The 23,580-nt window shown below is 44.3% G+C and overlaps 1 protein-coding gene across 2 annotated transcripts in view; it reads left to right on the plus strand.

Annotated features, from left to right (window-relative positions):
• The window catches only part of LOC122927301 (tumor necrosis factor receptor superfamily member 10B-like), a 52,930-nt gene that overhangs the window by 24,213 nt on the left and 5,137 nt on the right, over positions 1-23,580 (plus strand). For both annotated transcript variants that reach the window (XM_044279010.1, XM_044279011.1), the window contains exons 2-7: positions 5,506-5,593; positions 14,231-14,362; positions 15,630-15,747; positions 17,831-17,919; positions 18,482-18,568; positions 18,810-18,829. In XM_044279010.1, coding sequence (XP_044134945.1) covers positions 5,506-5,593; positions 14,231-14,362; positions 15,630-15,747; positions 17,831-17,919; positions 18,482-18,568; positions 18,810-18,829 — 534 coding nt within the window. The remainder of the gene's footprint in view (positions 1-5,505; positions 5,594-14,230; positions 14,363-15,629; positions 15,748-17,830; positions 17,920-18,481; positions 18,569-18,809; positions 18,830-23,580) is intronic.

Below are 23,580 nucleotides of genomic sequence, written 5' to 3' on the forward strand. Positions count from 1 at the left end.
GGAGGTGGAGGAGGATGAGGATGAAGCATGGTCACAGCGGGGTGGCACCCAACGCAGCTCGGGTCCATCACTGGTGCGTGGCTGGGGGGAAAGGCAGGACGATGACGATACGCCTCCCACAGAGGACAGCTTGTCCTTACCCCTGGGCAGCCTGGCACACATGAGCGACTACATGCTGCAGTGCCTGCGCAACGACAGCAGAGTTGCCCACATTTTAACCTGTGCGGACTACTGGGTTGCCACCCTGCTGGATCCACGCTACAAAGACAATGTGCCCACCTTACTTCCTGCACTGGAGCGTGATAGGAAGATGCGCGAGTACAAGCGCACGTTGGTAGACGCGCTACTGAGAGCATTCCCAAATGTCACAGGGGAACAAGTGGAAGCCCAAGGCCAAGGCAGAGGAGGAGCAAGAGGTCGCCAAGGCAGCTGTGTCACGGCCAGCTCCTCTGAGGGCAGGGTTAGCATGGCAGAGATGTGGAAAACTTTTGTCAACACGCCACAGCTAACTGCACCACCACCTGATACGCAACGTGTTAGCAGGAGGCAACATTTCACTAACATGGTGGAACAGTACGTGTGCACACCCCTCCACGTACTGACTGATGGTTCGGCCCCATTCAACTTCTGGGTCTCTAAATTGTCCACGTGGCCAGAGCTAGCCTTTTATGCCTTGGAGGTGCTGGCCTGCCCGGCAGCCAGCGTTTTGTCTGAACGTGTATTCAGCACGGCAGGGGGCGTCATTACAGACAAACGCAGCCGCCTGTCTACAGCCAATGTGGACAAGCTGACGTTCATAAAAATGAACCAGGCATGGATCCCACAGGACCTGTCCGTCCCTTGTCCAGATTAGACATTAACTACCTCCCCATAACCATATATTATTGGACTCCAGGGCACTTCCTCATTCAATCCTATTTTTATTTTCATTTTACCATTATATTGCAAGGCTACCCAAAGTTGAATGAACCTCTCCTCTGCCTGTGTGCTAGGCCTAAATATATGCCAATGGATTGTTGCAGTGGTGGCTGACGTGAAGCCTCATTCTCTGCTATGACATGCAGACTGATTCTCTGGTGACATGAAGCCAGATTGTCTGTTACGGGACCTCTCTCCTCTGCCTGGGTGCTGGGCCTAAATTTATGAAAATGGACTGTTGCAGTGGTGGGTGACGTGAAGCCTGATTCTCTGCTATGACATGCAGACTGATTCTCTGGTGACATGAAGCCAGATCCTCTGTTACGGGACCTCTCTCCTCTGCCTGGGTGCTGGGCCTAAATTTATGAAAATGGACTGTTGCAGTGGTGGGTGACGTGAAGCCTCATTCTCTGCTATGACATGCAGACTGATTCTCTGCTGACATGAAGCCAGATTGTCTGTTACGGGACCTCTCTCCTCTGCCTGGGTGCTGGGCCTGAATTTATGACAATGGACTGTTGCAGTGGTGGCTGACGTGAAGCCTGATTCTCTGCTATGATATGAAGACTGATTCTCTGCTGACATGAAGCCAGATTGTCTGTTACGGGACCTCTCTCCTCTGCCTGGGTGCCGGGGCCTAAATATCTGAGAATGGACTGTTCCAGTGGTGGGTAACGGGAAGCCAGATTCTCTGCTATGATATGAAGACTGATTCTCTGCTGACATGAAGCCAGATTGTCTGTTACGGGACCTCTCTCCTCTGCCTGGGTGCTGGGCCTAAATTTATGAAAATGGACTATTACAGTGGTGGGTGACGTGAAGCCTGATTCTCTGCTATGACATGAAGACTGATTCTCTGCTGACATGAAGCCAGATTGTCTGTTACGGGACCTCTCTCCTCTGCCTGGGTGCCGGGGCCTAAATATCTGAGAATGGACTGTTCCAGTGGTGGGTGACGGGAAGCCAGATTCTCTGCTATGGAACCTCTCTCCAATTGATTTTGGTTAATTTTTATTTATTTAATTTTTATTTTAATTAATTTCCCTATCCACATTTGTTTGCAGGGGATTTACCTACATGTTGCTGCCTTTTGCAGCCCTCTAGCCCTTTCCTGGGCTGTTTTACAGCCGTTTTAGTGCCGAAAAGTTCGGGTCCCCATTGACTTCAATGGGGTTCGGGTTCGGGACGAAGTTCGGATCGGGTTCGGATCCCGAACCCGAACATTTCCGGGATGTTCGGCCGAACTTCTCGAACCCGAACATCCAGGTGTTCGCTCAACTCTAGTTCCAATGCTTCGATAGAATGGCTCTCAGAGCTGCATGATTGGGGTTGAAGGTCGTGATAAAAGCTGTCTTGTAGTCCGCTCTTTTGGTTGATTCAGTTGCATTCTATCATTTTATATATATTTTTATATTATTACTTTTCTATTGATGGATGCATTTGTATTGTGTCCTTCCATATATTTGTTTCTCCCCCCCTTATTTTAACCTTACTTTTTAGACTTGATAAAGGGGTCCCTAGTACCCCGAAACGCGTTGTCTATGAATAAAGCAAAAAAACAGCTGAAACCCTAATACTGTCTACGATCGGTTGTGTCAGTGCGCCTTTTAAGGTCCATACGTTGGACGTAAAGTCCACCGTTTCGTTTTTTTCTATCTTTATTGAGAGGACTATGCAGGAAGCTGGGCCTATCAGTTGAGGACAGGGAGGGGATGGCAGAGTAAGCAGGATAAGCAAGGGTGCACAGAGTGGCTTAGGCCCGCCCTCAGTGCACTTAACTGCTCACTTGTATATGATTTTAAAGTGCATTTTCTCTAGAATGAAGCAACGAATGGCTAAATGGAAGGCATTATTACATGCAGCTGAACTAGTCCTACAAGGCATTGTGCCTGGTTTATCAGTGAATTTCCTGCTCACGGTTCCCTTCAGACCCTTTCAAGTAGCAGGGATATTGGCAGTTTTCAGTGGATAGTGGGAAAGTGGTCAATTTAAAGAAAACCTATTGACAGGGCCAGGCAGTGGAAACATCATCACACTTGGGCCTTTTAAATCAAAGTACAGAGGGAACACCAGTTGCAGACAGAGCTCAGCCTCTAGGTGTAATGGTAACGCCCCTGTTGCTCCTAGAGGCTAATTTGCATACAATAAAACATTATTTTTCTCAGCAATGCGGGCACATATGAAGATGGGACCAACACAGATGTCTCCAGCTGTCAAGTGCACATGTAACAGGTCAGCCAGTTTCATAGGTACAGATCTGCTGACAGATTTATATTTTTGACTCATTTGTTTACCTTTTATCTACTTTTAGGACTTGTGTGAAAATCTAATGTAGTTTTAGGTCAAATTTATGCAGAAATATAGAAAATTCTGAAAGCTTCACAAACTTTTAAGCACCATTGTATCTTTATACATTTTAGTTACGGTTAAATTCTATGGTAAGAGTTTCACTCTGAAGATCACGGTTGCAAAACTTCCGAGGCGTGAACTCTGCCTCTATTTGTACTTCTCAGAAGAATGCAGTTTTACTACTACAAGAACCTATTACATAATAAGCTGGTTCTCCTATATTTGTTTTTCATGCAATAGTAGAAGACAGTCCGCCATCATGCAAAGAGTATCTTCATTTACACAATAAGTCTGTTTATCAGTGTATAGTCTCTAATATATAAAATATATATATATATATATATATATATATATATATATATATAATGTTTACATTCTGTAATGAAGATAAGTAGGATCACTCTAGAGTTTGGCTAAAGGGGTCATACAAGTAAAAAAAAAGAAATGGAAAAAGGCAGGGAAGGTCCTTCAATCCTCTCCGCTGCTGCAGTCGATCTCTGCAACCAATCACTGGCTTCAGAGGTATATATCACCAGACAACTGAAGCCAGTAATTGGTTGCAGCAGTCACGTGTATGCACACATCTCGAAAGAATCAGACCTCAGGTGCTGGCATGGAGGGGGATTGAGTATAGCTTATTTTAGCACCTTCTCTGCCTTTTTTCCCTTTTTTTTTTTTTTTACTAGAAAACCCCTTTAATCAACTTTTTTTTAAACCTAGGAGCGCTATCCTGGCAGTCCGCCTGTGTATACCCCTTTAACCCCTATACAGGGATCTGGACTTCACTGCAGGGTACACAACAGGCCGCTACCTCTTGGAGTAGTCCCAGTGTGGTTGACAGCTAACCCTCAAGGGTTAGAGATACTGGTCCAGGAATCAGGCAGAAGTCAGTACACGGGCAGACAATTATAAATGGCATGCCTTAGCAGGAACTCGCAGATTAGTGGACTATTTCCCAAGCAGACAATTGGTCAAACAGCACAGCATATATAGCAGAAGCCGAGTAGCAAATTGGAAACAGTCTATCAAAAGCACACAGAGCAAAGTAGGGCATTAACCCTTACAGTGCTTTAGAAGGAGGTGTGGTTCAATGAAGGCACTGGAGCAGCACCCATACCTGCCCGAAATACCAGGTCAGCTTCAGGCACGAGCTGCTGACATGACACCACAATCTTGTAATTGATCTGTGAGATAATACACAGTCAGATGTAATGGTAGCACGAGGCTCCAGGTACACGGTGTGTCAGATCACCCTTTAAGCACCCTCTCATTGAGGCCCTATGAAAGCAGAGGAGTGAAACTGATCTGTTCTAGAGGGGTTGTAGTACATTCCATACTGATGGAGATCTTCAATGTGCAGCTTCATGGACAGATATGAAGAACATTTTGTGTAAGAGCATGTGTCTTGAGTTAGGTGACCATCAGAGGTTTTTGCTATCTAGACCCCATAGTGCTGCACTGTGCGTAGGAAATAACAGACATTTGTGTAACACATCTGCTCACATAATAATCTATCACGGCAGTCAAATGTTGTGTAACAATTTTTTTATGCCTGTTGAGTGGATGGACTCTTCCTGGTGGTGCCGTATGCTGCTCTTTCTCCCCTCTCACAGCATGCAGTCTCACATACACTAAAGAGACTGTAGCTGCACCTCTACCTTCTCCTTCTTCACTGTCTTCTATTTACTGGTTTCAGCTATTGTTTGGTGATTAATGAATAAGATATATTACAAAATTTCATATACAAGTGATTTAAAGGGATGAATAATGTAAAAAATTAAACTCAGACTTCATATAGTAAATGACAATCTCTGTCTAACAAAGCCAGAACCAGCCCTGTACCTCACATGGATGGATAGATCTCCACATTCATTGCTCTGCTAGATTTATATCAAGCTGACATCTCAGGGGGAGTGTCTTTTCTGCTGCAGCTCAGGGGGCGTGTCCATGCTCTGCCTATCACAGCTCAGGGGGCGTGTCCATGCTCTGCCTATCACAGCTCAGGAGGCAGTTGAAGGATTAAACTGAGCATGTGCGGCCTTCTCAGTGAGCAGGTCAAAGAAATAAGAAATTAGGTGGCGCTATACAAATACATTTCATTGAATAACTCAGTAGCTATACAAAATGTTTACTTACATGCAATTACAAAAGTATTCAGATCCAGGGGCTCGTTTGAAAACTGTAGAATATTCTACACACTGCAGGAAAATTCTAACACTGATATGTTTTTTTCCTCAGGTGCTTGTAGACACTGGAAAGAGTGACGACAATACAAATGAGAGCTACTACATGAATGGAAGCACCAGATGCTTGCGATGCCCTGCAGGTACTCTTCTTTTTAGTAAAATATGTGCGGTACCCTCTGTCAGGGCATGGGATTGCGCAGTAAAATAGAGGGCACCGCGCATGCGTGAGACTTTGGAAAGCGAAGCCGAATTTTGGGCTGTCACTCAAAGGCAAGAGGGGGCGTGGTTACCTTGACTTAAAGCAAGGAGGCCGTTGCCCTCTTGACTTCAAGCTGACATGCAAATTACGCGGACGGAGGATAAAATATCGTTTTCTGACCTTATGCAGCATTGGACTGCAGGATGAAAAGTATGATTAGTATCACACTGCGATCTACCCTGAGGCACTGCTGGCGGGTTTACATGCATTTAGGAGGTGACAGGTTCCCTTTAAGGCAATGACGGAGCTTGTTGTATTATCCCTGGTGCTCTAGAACAGTGTATGGCTTAATTTTAAGAATCTGCTGTGAGGGAAAGATATTATCTGCAAGGTAGTCTTCATGATAATAGTAGGTGTATCATTGGGCTGAGAGCTCTATTTTCTCTTGATTGGCCTAGCTAAAACTTTCACACTGCCGTTTTGGCTTTCCGTTTGTGAGATCCGTTCAGGGCATCAGTTTGCCTCCGCTCCGTCTCCATTCCGCTCTGGAGGCGGACACCAAAACTCTACTTGCAGCCTGACGATGCGGAGGCAAACGGATCCGCCCTGATGCACAATGTAAGTCAATGGGGACGGATCCGTTTTCACTGACACAATCTGGCACAATAGAAAACGTCTTGGCTATGTTACAGATAATACAAACGGATCAGTTCTGAACGGATGCATGCGGTTGTATTATCTGAACAGAAGCGTTTCTGCAAACCCATGACGGATCCGCACCAAACGCGAGTGTGAAAGTAGCCTAAAGATGCCCAGAAGAGCAGTATTTAAAAAAACTGACATAGAACGTCCACCTATAGGCCAATACGTGATAAAAATGATTGTAGTGTCCCTTTAAGAGGAAGTTCAAGGAGTTTGCATGGGAGTACACTTTGTCCCTTAGACACACTGCTTTAAATCAATAGCAACAGTTACTATACTTAACCCATATGTGCACCATGTCGTAACCGTAGGTTTTCGGTATGCAGGGAATGTATGCGGAGGTTCATGAGCTGAGCCAGCTCCTTGCAAGGGAGTGTCAGCCGTATTATACACCCGCCTGCAACAGACCAATCTGGACATAACTCCAATCCCAGCAATGTAATCCCTCAGATGCTGCAGTCAGTATTATATGAGAGATTAGACAGAGGGATGGAACTCCCTCTGTAGCCCAATTCCCCCCGGCCATGATGCAATTGTGGGGCGCTGATCAGTTGACAAGTGACTGCCCCCAGCCCTGCCATGTTAGGACTGTATCTGCCTGAATATAATAGGCTGCAGGTAAAAGTACAATACAATGCAAGATTGAAACTCTATAATTATGTTATTTACATGGGACTGTATGTTGGAGGCGGCTGTGAGAGGGAGCAGTGCCGCGGCCTTCTCACTGTTTACCGCAGGCCCAGTGACGTCACGACTAGTATCACTGGCCTGGGCGCGGCTAAGCTCCATTCAAGTGAACAGAGCTTAGCCCTGGCCAGGCCAGTTGATAGTAGTCGTGACGTCACTGGGCCAGCGGTAAACAAGAGAAGGTCGCGGCGCTGCCTTCTCAAACAGCTGATCGGCGGGGGTCCCGGGTGTCCAGAGGATAAATCAGTTTAAACAAAGTGTAGAACCCCTTTAAGTTTTGTTAAACAAAGTGCGAACACACTTCGAGGGCCATCTGTAAATGTTACTAGACATGTGTAACATAAGGGTCCATTCACACATCCGTATGTGTTTTGCAGACCTGCGAACACTGGCAATGTGCGTTCCGCATCTTGCAGACCGCACATCGCCGGCACTATAATAGAATATGCCTATTCTTGTCCACAATTGCGGACAAGTATAGGACATGTTCTATTTTTTCCGGGAACGGAAATGCGGACCCGGAAGTGCGGATCCGCATTTCCGGATCTGTGCAGCAGCGGTCGTGTGAATGGACCCTTACTCTGACAAACTCTTATCCCTCATTATCTGTCCCCTGGACTACTAGATTTTGGTCGCAAGTGTCAAGATATAACATCATGCGACTACATAGGCGTTTTTTATTTGCATTTCTGAGATGTTCTGGAAAGTTCATATTATGATCCTTGGGCGTGTCTGTATCTTGTGCTCAGCCGTCAGGAGTATAAAGGTAAAATCAAGATAAAAGAAAGCAGCAAGAAAGGTAATAAAGATAGAGACGTCTCATGACGTCTTCACTACAATTGTGGACAGGATAGGAGCTGCGCGGGAATGGAGGGGTTTGGGATGATGAGTATACGTTTTTAACTTTCCTGCCTTTAAAAAATTTACTCGAATAACCCCATAAATCAAACTCGTAGGTTCACTTTAAGAATGGTTATAGACTAGGCCTCACGGACAGAGCTCCTCCATACTACACCCCCATAGACACATCTAGTGGAGAACATATTCATACTATGGCCTCAGATGCAGCAGGCCACATATTTTTTGTAACTAAGGCTAGGTCTACACGACGACATGTGTTGCGCGACAATAAGTCTCGCAACAGTCAGGGCACAACTACACTGCAACCGTTGCGCGACATTTTGTCGCACCAATGTCGCGCAACAATTTTTATAATGACAGTCTATGGTGTCGCACTGCAACATGTGACATGCTGCGACTGCGACGTGACAGTCACAGAAAAATCCATTTCGAATTGATTTTTTGCGACTGTCGTGTCGCAGCATGTCGTAGTGCAACACCATAGACTATCATTATAAAAACTGTTGCGCAACATTAGTGCGACAAATGTCATCGTGTAGACCTAGCCTAACACCCAAGGGAACCAGAAGCTGCCATATTGGACACACAGTATCGGCAAGAGGGTTCTAATTTTCCTTGGGGCGGTTTGGATCATTGTATGGACAGTTCTGCGCTATTGTGTGATTTTATTTTTAACTTTTGTGTGGATTGTTATGTTGTGGCTAATGTGGTTTTGGGATGACACGTGTGTCTATCAGTGGAAGTTATTTTGTGATATTTCCTACCTTTTCTTTTACTTTGTGGTCAAACTAGGGCGAGGTCCATTGTCAAAATTCGGATTTACCGGTACTAATGTGTCAGCTCCTAGAATCTGTCTACAAAGGGGCACAAAATTAGTGCAATTTTGGCACAATCTGGAACATCTAGTTTCTATGCTTTTTACAGACTTGGGTGGGTGTGGCTTAATATGGAAGGCGGGGCTTGTACAGTGACTGGCTGAGCAGTTGTTTCCTGTTTTTGCATGTGGATAATAACTTTAAAGTTGGGCCCCTATGTAAAACCTGTAAAAGTGTCTTCTTAGGGCCTTCTGCCCCGTGGCCGTGCTGCACGAACACCAACCATGGGGAAGCCGCAGCGGATCGCGGACCCATTCAATTGAATGGGTCCGTGATCCACCCGTTCCGCAAAAAGATAGGATATGTTCTATCTTTTTGCGGAACGGAAGTACGGGACGAATCCCCACGGAAGCACTCTGCAGTGCTTCCGTAGGGTTCCGGTCTGTGCTTCCGTTCCGCACCGTTCTGCATCTCCGGATTTGCGGACCCATTGAAGTGAATGGGTCCGCATCCGTGATGCGGAATGCCCACGGAACGGCGTCCGTGTATTGCGGATCCGCATATGCGTTCCGCAGCACGGGACACCTAAGGTCATGTGCAATAGGCCTAAGTGGAGGAGGCGTCCTTGGCTCCTCTCAGGCACTACAGCCTATGGGGCGCCATTTGTTCACAGTTCATTTCAATTCTATGGGACAAAATGACATTCTGTGCGACAAATTGTTTCTATGGGACAAAATGACATTTTGTGCGACAAAATTAAAATCTGTAGGACAAAATGACATTCTGTCACAAAATACCATTCTCTGCAACAAATTAAATGTGTGTCACATGTGTGGATTTTGTGACCTAGAATTCTACAAAATGCACTGTGAACAAATCGCGCCCCATAAGTGCCAGGCTGGAACTGCTACCTCTGCACCCCTATAGCTATGCCTGTGACGTCGGAGACTCTTTCCCCTTTAATCCTGCACAAGCATTCCCCTATGTCGCACATGCAGAGCCCCCTTCACACGCAGCCGCGGTTCCCTTCCCCTGAACGGGGCTTGCAGAAATCCATGTGCTATAATATAACCTCACTGAAATGAATGGAACTGATTTCCAGTTGCAGAAATGTGTGCATCTGGGTGTGAAGCCCACCCCCATAGCGCCGATCCTTTATGAGATCAGCTGGAAGACCCCAGTGTCACATACTGATTACAGACGGTGACACTGCATGTTGTGCACATGACCGGGCCCTGTGTCTTGTGCTCTCTAAAGGAAGGAAACAGGGGAATTTGGACTTGATTCTGGAAAGACGGGAATTTCCTGTTTTGCGTCATCTAGGTTTCCGCTGTAAAGCCGGGTTCTTAAAGGGATTGTGTCATCAAATTCTTTTTTCTTCCAGTGAAAACTAGATAGCAAAACATCTTTCTTTCTAATCTGTTTTTATATTCTGATTTTAGATTTTTATATTCTATTCCCTGAACACGATTATTGGGGTGGCCATCTTGCCTGACCTGTTCTTAACAGCATTTACAAAGCATTGCTTTACGGCAGCCCCATGGGCCATAGACACAAGGTCAGGAGGGGACCTCATTGACTTCTATGGGAGAGTTTTCTAGACATGCTCTGTGTCCTGTGCAGAGGTCATTGTACAAGGAAAGAATAGATAAGCTCCGACAATCACCTATTGTGAATGGTGGATCCTGTCTTATCTGTACACAGAGGTGATATCACTACAGGCAGGATTAGAATGGCAGATAATCAGATAACTGCAGTAAAGTGATCTGTACAGACCAAGAAGTGGCATTTGTTATTAGGCCTAGTGGCCAGTGGGAAAACGGCATAGTGAAATCATCATCACAAATTCTTTAAAAATTTGTTTAAAATGTGATTTAAACAATAAATAATTTTCTGATGACACATTCCCTTTAAAGGCACATGGAGAATATAGAAGATATAGACCAAACACACATATGTATGCCCAAATATATAAGTAATATAGAATTAGTTTTATTTTCCCTGACATTAAAGGGTCATGCACAAAGCCATATCCTATGTCTATGGTCAGACTGGCCCACCAGATTAGCCGAGGATTCTCCAGTGGGCCCAAGTGGTCTAGGAGAAAAATCCAATTTGGAGCCAGTCTATTTCTTTGATACGAAACCTAATGGGCTTTATTGATGATATGGAGGTTGGGCCCTGAGAATAATTTCCTCTGGTGGGCCCAAGGAATCCCAGTCCAACACAGATTTAGAATACGGTGCTCATGGAATTCTATGGGTCTGTACTGAAGCATTGTCTCTAGGTAATACCGAGCGACTGTGCGCCTCCATATGGGTGCAGGTACACGCCTCTGCCCAGTGCATGTCTTGGAGGAATAATACACGCCTTACTTGGGCTGGGCATCTTTTTGGCACTGACATGAACGGAATGCCATATGGCCTAAAAACATGATGTCACTGTTCAACACTGCAACAGATCATTATATGACATTACTGGAGAAATAGGTCAGAGGGAGTGAAGGTTATGCTCAGGATCGTACGTAAATTGTGAATCTAGGTAAAGAACAAAACATGGCGGCTCACCTGGGAGATCACTACGGGGAGGTGCACTCCTCAAAAATCACTCGGTTCCAGGAGGTAGAAAGTATATGTGGTAATGGAGGGGCACTCAAATATCAAAGAGCCCTGGACAGCAAGTAGTGGAAAATAGAGCATTTAATAGACACCAATACAACTAAATCAATTGGATAAAATAGACATAAAAATACATAAAACTAAAACTATAAAAATGGTGGATTAATGTTCATGAGCAGATCAAAAATATAAAATGTACTAACATATCCATATAATCATGCACAGTAGTGTATCAAGTCTGTGGCTCCGTTGGTAGCCAAATAGGACCCAATATGGAGGCTAATGGGTCCCTATGGAGCGTGATAGGAGGTGCTGCCTGATCAGGAGATGCTGTGGACAATTGTCCCATATGAGGGTGGGTCTCAGAAAGACAAAAACATGCCTCTTAGGAGCGTGTCTCCTTTGGTATGTACCTTGTAGGTAAATCAGTTACAGAGGTATGTCCGTATCTCAAGTAAATAGTATCAGAAGTACATGCGATTAACGTCATACGTTACCACCGGATTGTAGGCCAGTTGTCAAATGCCTAATTCACACTGTAGGTATCAGACCTTACCGCCCGGTTGGTACAGTCCTGATCAAAAGTTTAAGACCACTTGAAAAATGGCAAAAAATCATATTTAGCATGGCTGGATCTTAACAAGCTTCCAAGTAGAGCTTCAACATGCAACAAGAAGAAATGGGAGTGAGACAAAACATTTTTTGAGCATTCAATTTAATGAAAACAACGAATAAACTGAAACAGGCCGTTTTTCAGCTGATCAAAAGTTTAGGACCACACCTCCCAAAAAAAACTAAACCCCCCCAAAACAGAAATCTAACTTCCAAACATGAACTCAGCAATGAGTAGCTCCGCCGTTATTGTTTATCACTTCCAAAATGTGTTTCGGCATGCTTGATGCAAGGGTTTCCATGAGGTGAGTGGGAACATTTCTCCAAGTGGTGAAGACGGCCGCACAAAGGCCATCTACTGTCTGGAACTGTTGTCCATTTTTGTAAACTTCCCTTGCCATCCATCCCCAAAGGTTCTCAATTGGATTTAGATCAGGGGAACACGCAGGATGGGCCAAAAGAGTGATGTTATTCTCCTGGAAGAAGTCCCTTGTCCTGCGGGCATTGTGTACTGTAGCGTTGTCCTGTTGAAAAACCCAGTCGTTACCACACAGACGAGGGCCCTCAGTCATGAGGAATGCTCTCTGCAACATCTGGACATAGCCAGTGGCCGTTTGACGCCCCTGCACTTCCTGAAGCTCCATTGTTCCACTGAAGTAAAAAGCACCCCAGACCATTGTGGCGCCCCCTCCACTGTGGCGCGTAGAAAACATCTCAGGTGGGATCTGCTTGTCATGCCAGTAACGTTGGAAACCATCAGGACCATCAAGGTAAAAAATTCTCATCAGAGAATAAAACTTTCTTCCACCTTTGAATGTCCCATGTTTGGTGCTCTCTCTTGCAAAGTCCAAACGAGCAGTTCTGTGGCGTTCAAAGGAGACGAGGTCTTTGAAGACGTTTTTTGTTTTTGAAGCCCTTCAGTCTCAGATGCCGTCTGATGGTTATGGGGCTGCAGTCAGCACCAGTAAGGGCCTTAATTTGGGTCAAGGATCGTCCAGTGTCTTGACGGACAGCCAATTGGATCCTCCGGCTCAGTGCTGAAGAAATTTTTTGGGGTCTTCCACTTGACTTTTTTGTTCCATAACCCTCAGGATCATTTAAGAAATGAAATTCCAAATGACTGTCTTACTGCGTCCCACCTCAGCAGCGATGGCGCGCTGTGAGAGACCCTCCTTATGCAGTTCAACAACCCGACCACGTTCAAAAAAGGAGAGTTTTTTTGCCTTTGCCATCACAACGTGTGACTACCTGACAGAAAATGACAATGAATCCACATCTTTGCACAGATTTGGCCTTTTAAAGGCATGTGGTCCTAAAATTTGGATCAGCTGAAAAACAGCCTGTTTCAGTTTATTCGTTATTTTCAATGAATTGAATGCTCAGAAAATGTTTTGTCTCACTCTCATTTCTTCTTGTTGCATGCTGAAGCTCTACTTGGAACCTTGTTAAGATCCAACCATGTAAAATATGATTTTTTGCCATTTTTAAAGTGGTCTTAAATTTTTGATCAGGACTGTATATAGTTGCCAAGTGTCTCCTCTCTCTCTCGCATAGCTGGCAATGTTCTCCACTGACACATATCTGCGTAGATCTGCATAGATATTAGCCCTGCTACATTCCTCACTATCCAAATTTGCATTCAATTTAAAGGCACAGGCAGCCTTTTCCTACATCCTAATTAGTTTTTCTTAGGTGTCTCCATTTTTCTAATAAAATGGTTGGATACTGATATGACCGACATGGCAGCTTCCTTGTGTCGATTTTAGGTCCAGCTCCAACACAATAAGTCTATATATCTCTTTAGCAGTCAGTGCTCGAATTTCTGCAATTCCCCTGCATGAATATATTATAAATTATGCAGTTCAGTGCCACCACCACTGGGGGGAGTAATGAAGGCTAGGAGCTCACTGCATACTATTTAAGCATTGCTTTCAATGACACTACAGTCTTCACTAAGCTCTTAAGCTCCTCCTAGTGGCGGCTGCAGACAGCCTGAATGTATCATTTAACTAGGGCATTTGCGGCTCTGTAACAGAAAAACCACCATAAAGATATATTATAGAATTAGTAAGCAGTGAATTTTAGATCAATTTTGATGAAATAGAATAAATATTACATTTGTATTTAAATGTATGGAATAATATATCCTTTTGCAGATAGGAGACACATGATAATGGCATATATATATATATCTAGCGTGCAAGTTATTATATGAGTTTCCATATGTGAGTACCATAGTTTACAATGTGTCTGGGTTGATATCTCTACCAATGTCTCTTGTAGGCAAGTATGTAGTGAAGCATTGCACCATCCAGGACACTCCGAGCACTTGTGAGTCATGTCTCCGTGGAGAAACATACAGCGAACACCTTACAGGATTAACTGAATGCCTTCAGTGTAAAGTGTGTCGTACAGGTAAGTTACTTCTCCCAAATTGTTCCTCCTTTAACTCACTCACACGGATTTATTGAGATGCATCAAAATCCACGAAAACTCATACAAGCTTCTGATAAGGTGGTATAAAACTCCAGAGTTCCTACACGATCTATGCTGGAGAGGAGAGACGGAGGTAGGCTCTCTCCCTCACATCTGGTGGCACTGCTCCAGCATAAAACCTTTTTGGTCGGAGGTGAGCTCCGTGATAAACATAAATGCCTTACAAAAATTACCTTAGATCCCAAATTGATCCTATTATGGTGCCCAAACGAAACCCTTACACCAAATCACCATAACCTCCCTACCATGCTCATCACAGCAGCCCCCCTACTTATTCCATATCTATGGAGAAGCAACTCGGCTCCTACTATATCTGGTTGGATAGATAAAGTAGATCAGTTATACCTTTTTAAAGAATTAGCCCATTGGGAAACTCACACCCGACTGTCCATGGCATCTAGGATTGCTCCAAACAACATTTCATTGTATTGTACATTGTATTACATTGTATTGTACAGTGACAATAAAGGCATCTTAGTTCCTGAAGACATGGAACCCTTGGAAGCTTTTTAGGGGTTTTGATACATAGCGCTTTCCCACCTCTCGAAAGCAATTACGTCTCTGCGACCCCCCAAGTATAGTATAAAGGACACAGTCCCAGATTATAGCATTACATGCCTTGATTGCCAACCATTTTAAGGGAAAAGACCATGATCTCTTAGGTACCCTGAGACACACATCCCAGAAATTTTATAACAGTCTACGATTTGAAAATCAGCAAAAAAGACGTGAATGTCAACACCTATTGTTCTCTAATTTAAGGCTAATTTTTTTCTAATATTCCCCCTCCCCCCCCCCCCTGCACCCATGATCTCATCTCTCTAAGGTCTTTTGCATATATATTTGGCTCTTGTAAACCCATCTTTTGTCATATGCTGTAATTCCTACTATCTAATGAAGAGTCACTCAAGTACTTATTCATATTGAGATATCACATGTACTACTATTTGTAGCGATTAATTGGTTAAGATGTTTTATTGTTGAAGATTGTATATCATTTACATTTACCTTTTTCTTCAATAAAAAGAGAATTGATTAAAAAAAATTGTTCCACCTTGGTTAGTTTCCGTCTTGACCTGGCAGATGCAGTTGGCACCCCTCCCAGCACCAGGGACATTTCCCTGGCATGCCCCCTTTTGCTAAATTTCTGTTAAACTATTAGTATTCATACGGTTGTCATTTGCAGATGAAGAAGAAGAAGTGTCTCCATGCATGGTGAAAAAGAACACCGTATGCCGCTGCAAGAAAGGAACCTATTGTCCTGGTGATGAGCCTTGTGAGATCTGCCAGAAATGTACAACAAGGTGAGGGCTCACCATGGCACTTATGGGACTGGCATACACACACCAAACACTTTATTACTTTATTATACATGGACATATACATGAAATGAAACCCCTATGGTATATAACATGCCAGTTAGTGGTCAGTAAATCTCTAGGAGAAGACCTAGTCGATTGTGGGATCTATATGGCTTTATAAGAGAACTCTGGTTGGCATCTTTTGGGCAAAATCTGAGTTTTCTTTTGGTGATCTTTGTCAATATTCATAGATAAGGTGATCCAGTTCTTCACTAAGTGCCATTATTAAAGGGTTAAAAAATAAGACACATGTTACACAGTGGATATGGAACCACAGTGTCAACTAAACAGACTTGACTTGCTACTCTTAATGGCATTCCCCTGGTTTTCACTCTTTAACCCGTGTATAGGGATCTGGACTTCCACTGCAGCAGAACCACCAGGCTGCTACAAGCCTGGAGTAGTCCCTGTGTGGTCCCCATGGGGGTCAGGAGACACTGGTGCAGAGCACCAAGGGGTCAGGCCAAAATTTACTCAGGGACAGGCTGCTGTCAGGGCAGGCAAAATACATGCAATCCAATGAACAGTCTGGTCAGGTAGCGAAGGATCAACACAGAGGTCAGGTAGAGGTCAGGTTAGGCAGCAAAGCATCAAATCCAGAAAACAGGCAAAAGTTGGTACACGGGCAGACAAACACAAAACAGCAAGACACTAGAGAACTAGAACCTATTGCTCAGGCACCTTACCACAAGGGAAGGTGCCTTAAGCACCCAAAGGTTTCCAGCCAATAGTTTCCATCTGATGAAGATTAGCATGCAAATATTCTTGCCCTTTAAGAGCCAGAGGAGAGCACACGTGTCTCCTACAGGTAGTGTGAGAGAGGCTATGCCACAGCCTGTGTGGAGGGACAGTGCTACGCTGACAGCTGGACCTGCTTTGAAGAAGAGGCGAGTGGGAGGTGGGACAGAGCCACTGGGACAGAGGCAGATGAGCAAAGAAACAACTCTCACCAAACCCCCCTGCTGCTGTTCTGCTGCAAGTCTCCAATTTCTAGTTCCAGCTCGACAAATGGCAGGAGAGGTTTGCTCAGCCAGTCACCAACGATTGGCTAAGTGGGCATCTCCCGCCATTTCCTGGGTGCCAATGTAGGACTACAAAGTAGAGACCAGTGGGGAATAGCGTCAGAAGGGGATCAGTGAAGTAATGTTGTTGATTTTTTTTTAAACATATTCTGACCCTTAGGCTACATTCACACGACTGTATGTAATTTGCAGTCCGCAATATGCGCATCCGCAAAAAATACGGATGACGTCCTTGTGACATCTGTGTTGCATCCGTTTTTTGTGCAGATCCATTGTAACAATGCCTATCCTTGTCTGCAAAACGTACAAGAATAGGACATGCTGTATATTTTTTGCTGGGCCACGGAACAGACATACGGATGCGGACAGCACACGGTGTGCTGTTCGCATTTTTTGCAGACCCATTGAAATGAATGGGTCCTCATCCAATCCGCAAAAAAATGGAACGGACAGGGAAACAAAATAAGTTTCTGTGAATGTAGCCTAATTCTGACAGACATCTCCTATAGGCCGAATGCACACGGCCGTGAGCGGTCTGTGGTATGCCGGCCTGGATTCCTGCTGACAGCAGGAGCGCACGGCGTCATTGGTTGCTATGACGCCATGCGCTTCATGCCGCCGCTGCACTACAGTAATACACTTGTATGATCTATACCAGTGTATTACTGTAGTGCAGCGGCAGCATGAACTGCACAGCGTCATAGCAACCAATGACGCCGTGCGCTCCTGCTCTGAACAGGAATCCAGGCCGGCATACCACGGACCGCTCCTGGCCACGGAACACGGCGTGTGCATTCGGCCTTAAGCTACTAAATGTTGAAATCCAACATGCCTGCTGACATGACTGATGTCATTGGTTGAGAATTGGAAGGCCCCATATGCGAGATCATTGACTGCTCAAACTGAAATTGGCAAAAACATTAGGAAATTGTTTCAAAATGTGCTGTGAACATTAGATACATGTGTGTTCATCACGATCAACACTCACTTTTCTTATTCTTCAGCTGTCCACCAAACCAGGAGATACAGACACCCTGCAACTCGACATCTGATATAGAATGTGGACCTCCAAAAACTGCCAACAAAATGCTACGTAAGCTACATTGTTCTCTAGTTATGATATATATGTCTTCCTTTTGCTCCACATTACTAAAAATGTGTCTGTTGAATTGTAAAATAAAAAGAAGTCTGCACAATAAGATACCCAGACTGTCAACTCTTTGTCCAGACTATGAATCAGGCAGCTCCCTCTCTCCTTCTCCTAGCAGGAAGTATCAGAAAATGTAATTCACCAATCAGTGCCCGAATTACATCCAGAAAATCTGCTGCATGCAGCCAACACCCTTGTGTCCTTGTCTCCTTTAATCAATATGAATAGCTCTGTGTCCAGACAATGGATGAGGCAGCTCCTCCTCTCCTTTTCGTAATGGGAAGTCACGTGGGATCTCAAACACCATCAGCAGTTGAATTACATCCATGGCGCAAAACCCTTGTATTTTTGTCTCCTTTACTGATAGTCAGTGGGAATAGCTCTGTGTCCAGACTATGCACGAGGCAGCTCCCTCTCTCCTAGCAGGAAATCACATAGGATGACTTTGTGTAGGTTATGTTTTTTATTGCTGCACTTGATATTCAATTGCGCTATTCTTTTTCAGTTGCCATCCTGCTGCCTATTGGGTCCATTCTCTTTGTTGCATTCTGTGCCTGTGTCTGTTACTTCTGCTTCGGGAAGAAATGTAATAGTAAGTGTCTTAATGAAACTTTATATTATTATTTAGCTTAGTGCAGTGGACCACAGACTGTCGATTTCAGGCTGTTATGAAACTACAACTCTCAGCATTTCCTAACAGTCATGCAGTTGTAGTTCCAAAACCTGCAGAGGCGTATTGGGCTGAAATGTGCAGTAAGAGGTGTACTGTATATGTCTTGTGTCATTGTAGATAAAATACAATTAATTCTGATGTTTTTATCGCTTTCTTTCAGAGTTAAAATGGAAAGAAAAGGTAAGTACAAAAGCCTGATGGTGGTTCTGCTTGAGAACTGATATGGTGGCTCGCTTTTCTTTATATTTAATGTCATGCCATACTCTTTTTCTATTTATTGCAGTCATACATTTATGTGTGAGGCTCAGGAATTGTGAACTGTAAGTGACCGAGTTTTAGTGACACAAATTGTGCACTTACTGTACACGGCACATGTTATACAGGTATCACACTGGCTTGACCACCCAATGCACATCTTCCTTGTCGTTCACTCTGTTAATGATGGGCAGCCATTGACTAAGAACTTTTATTCATGCAATGGTTAAAGGCATAACCTGGGCAAAACTAACAAACTGAACTTCGCTGACAACAATTGAGGTTCCCCAACTACTGTACTTATCTAATCGGTGGTCCCGTTCCGGACACCCACAACTTTTGCCTACTTCCGTTGGCCTAATCCAGTATCTTTTACTGGAGATGTTCAGGGCACACTTTATAGAGTCTACTCATTAAGGAAAGTGATTTTAGAATGTGGCTTCAGACAACCACTTTCTCATTAAAGTTTCCTCGTATCTATGGTATTGACTAGGGCTTATGTAAGCATCCCGGGTGGCCTGGGTTAGCAAGGGGGTAATTATGCCTGGTCCTACTAGATTACTTATTTCATGTTTATCACACAGGGCTTACATAGTCCTAAGGTTGTGATTGAACAGCCACAGAGTTCTGTGTCCAGGCAGAAAGGAGCGTGGGATAACACCCTGTGCAGGAGCAGACAGATTCCTCCCAAAATTATTACTGCTTGTGAAAATGTTGCAATAGTCTGGTATCATTTACTGGGCAGGCTAGTCAGTTATTGGTTTGGTGCCAAACTTGTTATGCACCAACCCCCTCGCATTCGATATTGGGGGTATCAGGGCTCAACTCTTCCAGGCAAACCTTTGCATTTAGGATGTGAATTCCCCTCTAAAGGAAAAGGGCAATTCTCAACCAATGGGAATTATACACCTAGCAGCTGGAAATTGGAAACAATTTTTGTCTAATTATCTTATCACATACACAAAAGAGTGGAAAAATCTTCACTGCATCTGTGGCCATATTTCTCATACAAGCATGATACATTGGTGATGTATCAGTTATGGTGTCGGATGCATTATGTGCAAAAATGGTGGAAACTAAACCAAAATTTTCAAAACGTGCACATGACATAATACAGGGAGATTCACTCGAAAGAGGCCCCGAATATTGTTTTGTAACTCCCATTAGGATAAAGCAATTGGAAAAAATATATACCGTATGCTACCTATCTTGACGTGTGTGTAATCAATTCCATTACATGCAATGCTGGAAGTGATCTCTGTTCCACGTACTTCGACACAGCGATCCATGTTCCTGAAATGTATCGGCATGCATGTCAGGGGGAATGACAGCAATTTCACGTTTTATGTTTTCCTTCAAATCTTCCGTAGTACAAGGCTTGTTCAGATAGACTTTTCCCTTGAGCATACCCCAAAGGAAAAAGTCTGGTTGTGTCAGATATGGCGACCATGGTGGTTAAAGTCCCTTTGAAATTACCCTGTTGCCGAAGAGGGACTCAATTTGTGCCATGTTCCTTTCCGATGTGTGACACGTTGCTCCATCTGGACTTTTCCCGTGAGCATACCCCAAAGGAAAAAGTCTGGTGGTGTCAGATATGGCGACCGTGGTGGTCAAAGTCCCTTTGAAATTACTCTGTTGCCGAAGAGGGTCTCAATTTGTGCCATGTTCCTTTCCGATGTGTGACACGTTGCTCCATCTGGACTTTTCCCGTGAGCATACCCCAAAGGAAAAAGTCTAGTGGTGTCAGATATGGCGACCGTGGTGGTCAAAGTCCCTTTGAAATTACCCCGTTGCCGAAGAGGGACTCAATTTGTGCCATGTTCCTTTCCGATGTGTGACACGTTGCTCCATCTGGACTTTTCCCGTGAGCATACCCCAAAGGAAAAAGTCTGGTGGTGTCAGATATGGCGACCGTGGTGGTCAAAGTCCCTTTGAAATTACTCTGTTGCCGAAGAGGGACTCAATTTGTGCCATGTTCCTTTCCGATGTGTGACACGTTGCTCTATCATGCTGGAAGTAGCCTTGTAATCATCCAGTTGAATCACGAACTGTTCAAAAATGTTTAGGTACACATCACACCGTGAAGACGTGTTGCTCAACACTGTACATCCTGATGAGAAGTCAAGTGACTGAGTGAAGAGATAGGGGAGTATACACCCGGAAGTCGCAAACGGATGTTGTCCAAGGACCTAGCTCATTGCTGCGTCGCGGGGGCGTCCCGGGTTGTCTAAGATCCATATACTAAGGAGTACTTTGTACGTGGTTTCGTTCAGATTATTCATCCTACTGAGAGTTATTACAGAATATTCAAAGCCTCTTTTCGAGAGAATCTCCCTGTATATCGGGGAAATTCAATAGATGTCCTGAGTTCACATCTGTCAAGAAGATCTTTCAGGCTGTCCCAGCACAGAGCAGACAATACTGGATTGTCTACTTCACCCTACTGACTGTAATGAGGCCCGACGGTCATCCGGCCACTTTCCGGCATAAATGCTGGGTTACTGCCTGACAAAAACCATTGCATGCAACTTTTTTTTTTTTTTTGTCCAGCTGGCAGCCAGCATTTGAGCCAGATCTCCATGACTGAGATGTAAGTGAAGCCTTAGGGTACTTTCACACTTGCGGCAGAGGATTCCGGTAGGCAGTTCCGACACTAATACACTTCAATGCCGGCAAGTGTTCAGTATTTTTGGCCGGAGAGAAAACTGCAGCATGCATCCTGAAACTGATGCATCCTGAACTGAATGCTCTCCATTCAGAATGCATTAGGATAAAACTGATCAGTTTCCTGTGACAGAAAACAAAAACACTAGTGTGAAAGTCCCCTTACTCACAATTCCCTTCTTTACACCACGTAATGGCTGGCCTATATGTACGCCAATCATTTCTGCTAAAATGGCTCCATTCTTTTTTATCTTTCAGCATGTTCAAAAATTTCCCTCAATGCATGACTTCATTGCTATCCTCTGCCACCTCCCTCTTCTTATTGTATAAGTTTTATATTGCTTGTTCTTAATGGGGTTTTCCATGCTCATGATATTGATGACTCTCCTCAGGATAGATAAACGTGAAAAAATGTAGAAGCAGCACCTTACGGTCTCAAGATAATGCGTTGATCAATGCAGCAGCCTAGCCGTAGGCCCTTGATCCATCAGGCCTTGGAATACGTGTATAAGAAAGGATGGCTCCGGCAGCATGTAGCAGTATCAAAAAACTTCTTTATTTGTACCTCCAGACACAAATGGCAACGTTTCGACTGTTCACCAGTCTTTGTCAAGCCTAATAACATCAGTGTTGGTAGGCATATAAATACCCCCCATAATAAAAAAAAAAAAAAAAAAAAAAACACGCCCCACATTACATCAACAAAGCTAATCATTGTAATGGAATAAATCTGTACAAATTGTTACTTACTGAAGCCGGCATGGCCTCCATCCTCAACATGTGCACCACAGCGTGTTGTTTTCTCCACTGCGCAGCCGCGGCTCACCGGCTACACATGCCGGAAGTGTCATCAGTCACCATGGCTACGGCCGGAACTGACGTCCCCAACCAATAGGCAGCCAGAAAGAAGCACTGTCGTCATCCTCAGCGCGACACTCACGTGACACCCCACATGGTGCGCACAACCGTGCGTCAATCTCATGGGTCACATGGGTGGCGCAGCCATTGGAGATACAGTACAAGTACTGGAGCCATGGTAACCCCAGACGCCGTGTCCTGCGCAACCTGGCCTAAAGTAATGTGCATGATCCATATGCTAACATGAACCCAATCAATGCACATAGGTGGCTGAATGAATATTGTCAGATCAAAATCACAATGATGATCGCCACATTCTCGCTAGCTGATGCACATATCCAACGGAGGTGGAGACCATATCCAGCTTCGCATATCACAATCGTTATGTGTAGTACATTTTCCAAAATAACACCCATCAGACAATACAAGGCATTATATCATACAATTATAGCAATCTCTATGTTAGGGATGTTGTATCACTTATAAAAAATTAATTATGAACAATTAATTAATGATGTCCCTATACTGAAGAGGACTATCAAACGACCCACATCAGTCGATGGATGTAACGTTAAATTCTAAATTTAACCCATAAGGTTGAAGGGATCTGAGGGTATGGATCCACTTAAGCTCCTTTTTCCTCAGAATCGCCTTCCTGTCACCACCCCTTCTCAGATACCCAACGCTGTCAATTACTCGAAATCTTAGTTGATTAATAGCATGTTTACAATCAATAAAGTGTTTGGCAACCGGTTTGTCAATGGCTCCTGTTCTGATAGTGCTCTTATGCTTATTAATTCTTTCCCTCAGTTCCATTGTGGTTTCACCCACATATATAAGGCTACATGGACACTGTATCATGTAAACCACGTCTGTGGATTTGCATGTAAAGTGTCCCTTGATCTTAAACCGTTTGCCACTATAGGGATGAGTAAAACCATCACCTCTCATGATGCAACTGCAGTTGCAGCAGGAGAGGCAAGGGAAATTACCATTCCTAAGTGGTGCCAGTCTTTTCTGTTTGTCTAGATCCTTACCCCCTATGTCCGCTTTAACTAGTCTGTCACGTAAGTTACGGGTCCGTTTATATGCCATCATAGGGGGGACAGAAAACTCTTTAACTGTTGGCAATCCTTTCTGAAGGATCTGCCAAT

Source organism: Bufo gargarizans, chromosome 2 (assembly GCF_014858855.1).
Source record: "Bufo gargarizans isolate SCDJY-AF-19 chromosome 2, ASM1485885v1, whole genome shotgun sequence".
In the NCBI taxonomy this organism is placed as follows: domain Eukaryota; kingdom Metazoa; phylum Chordata; class Amphibia; order Anura; family Bufonidae; genus Bufo; species Bufo gargarizans.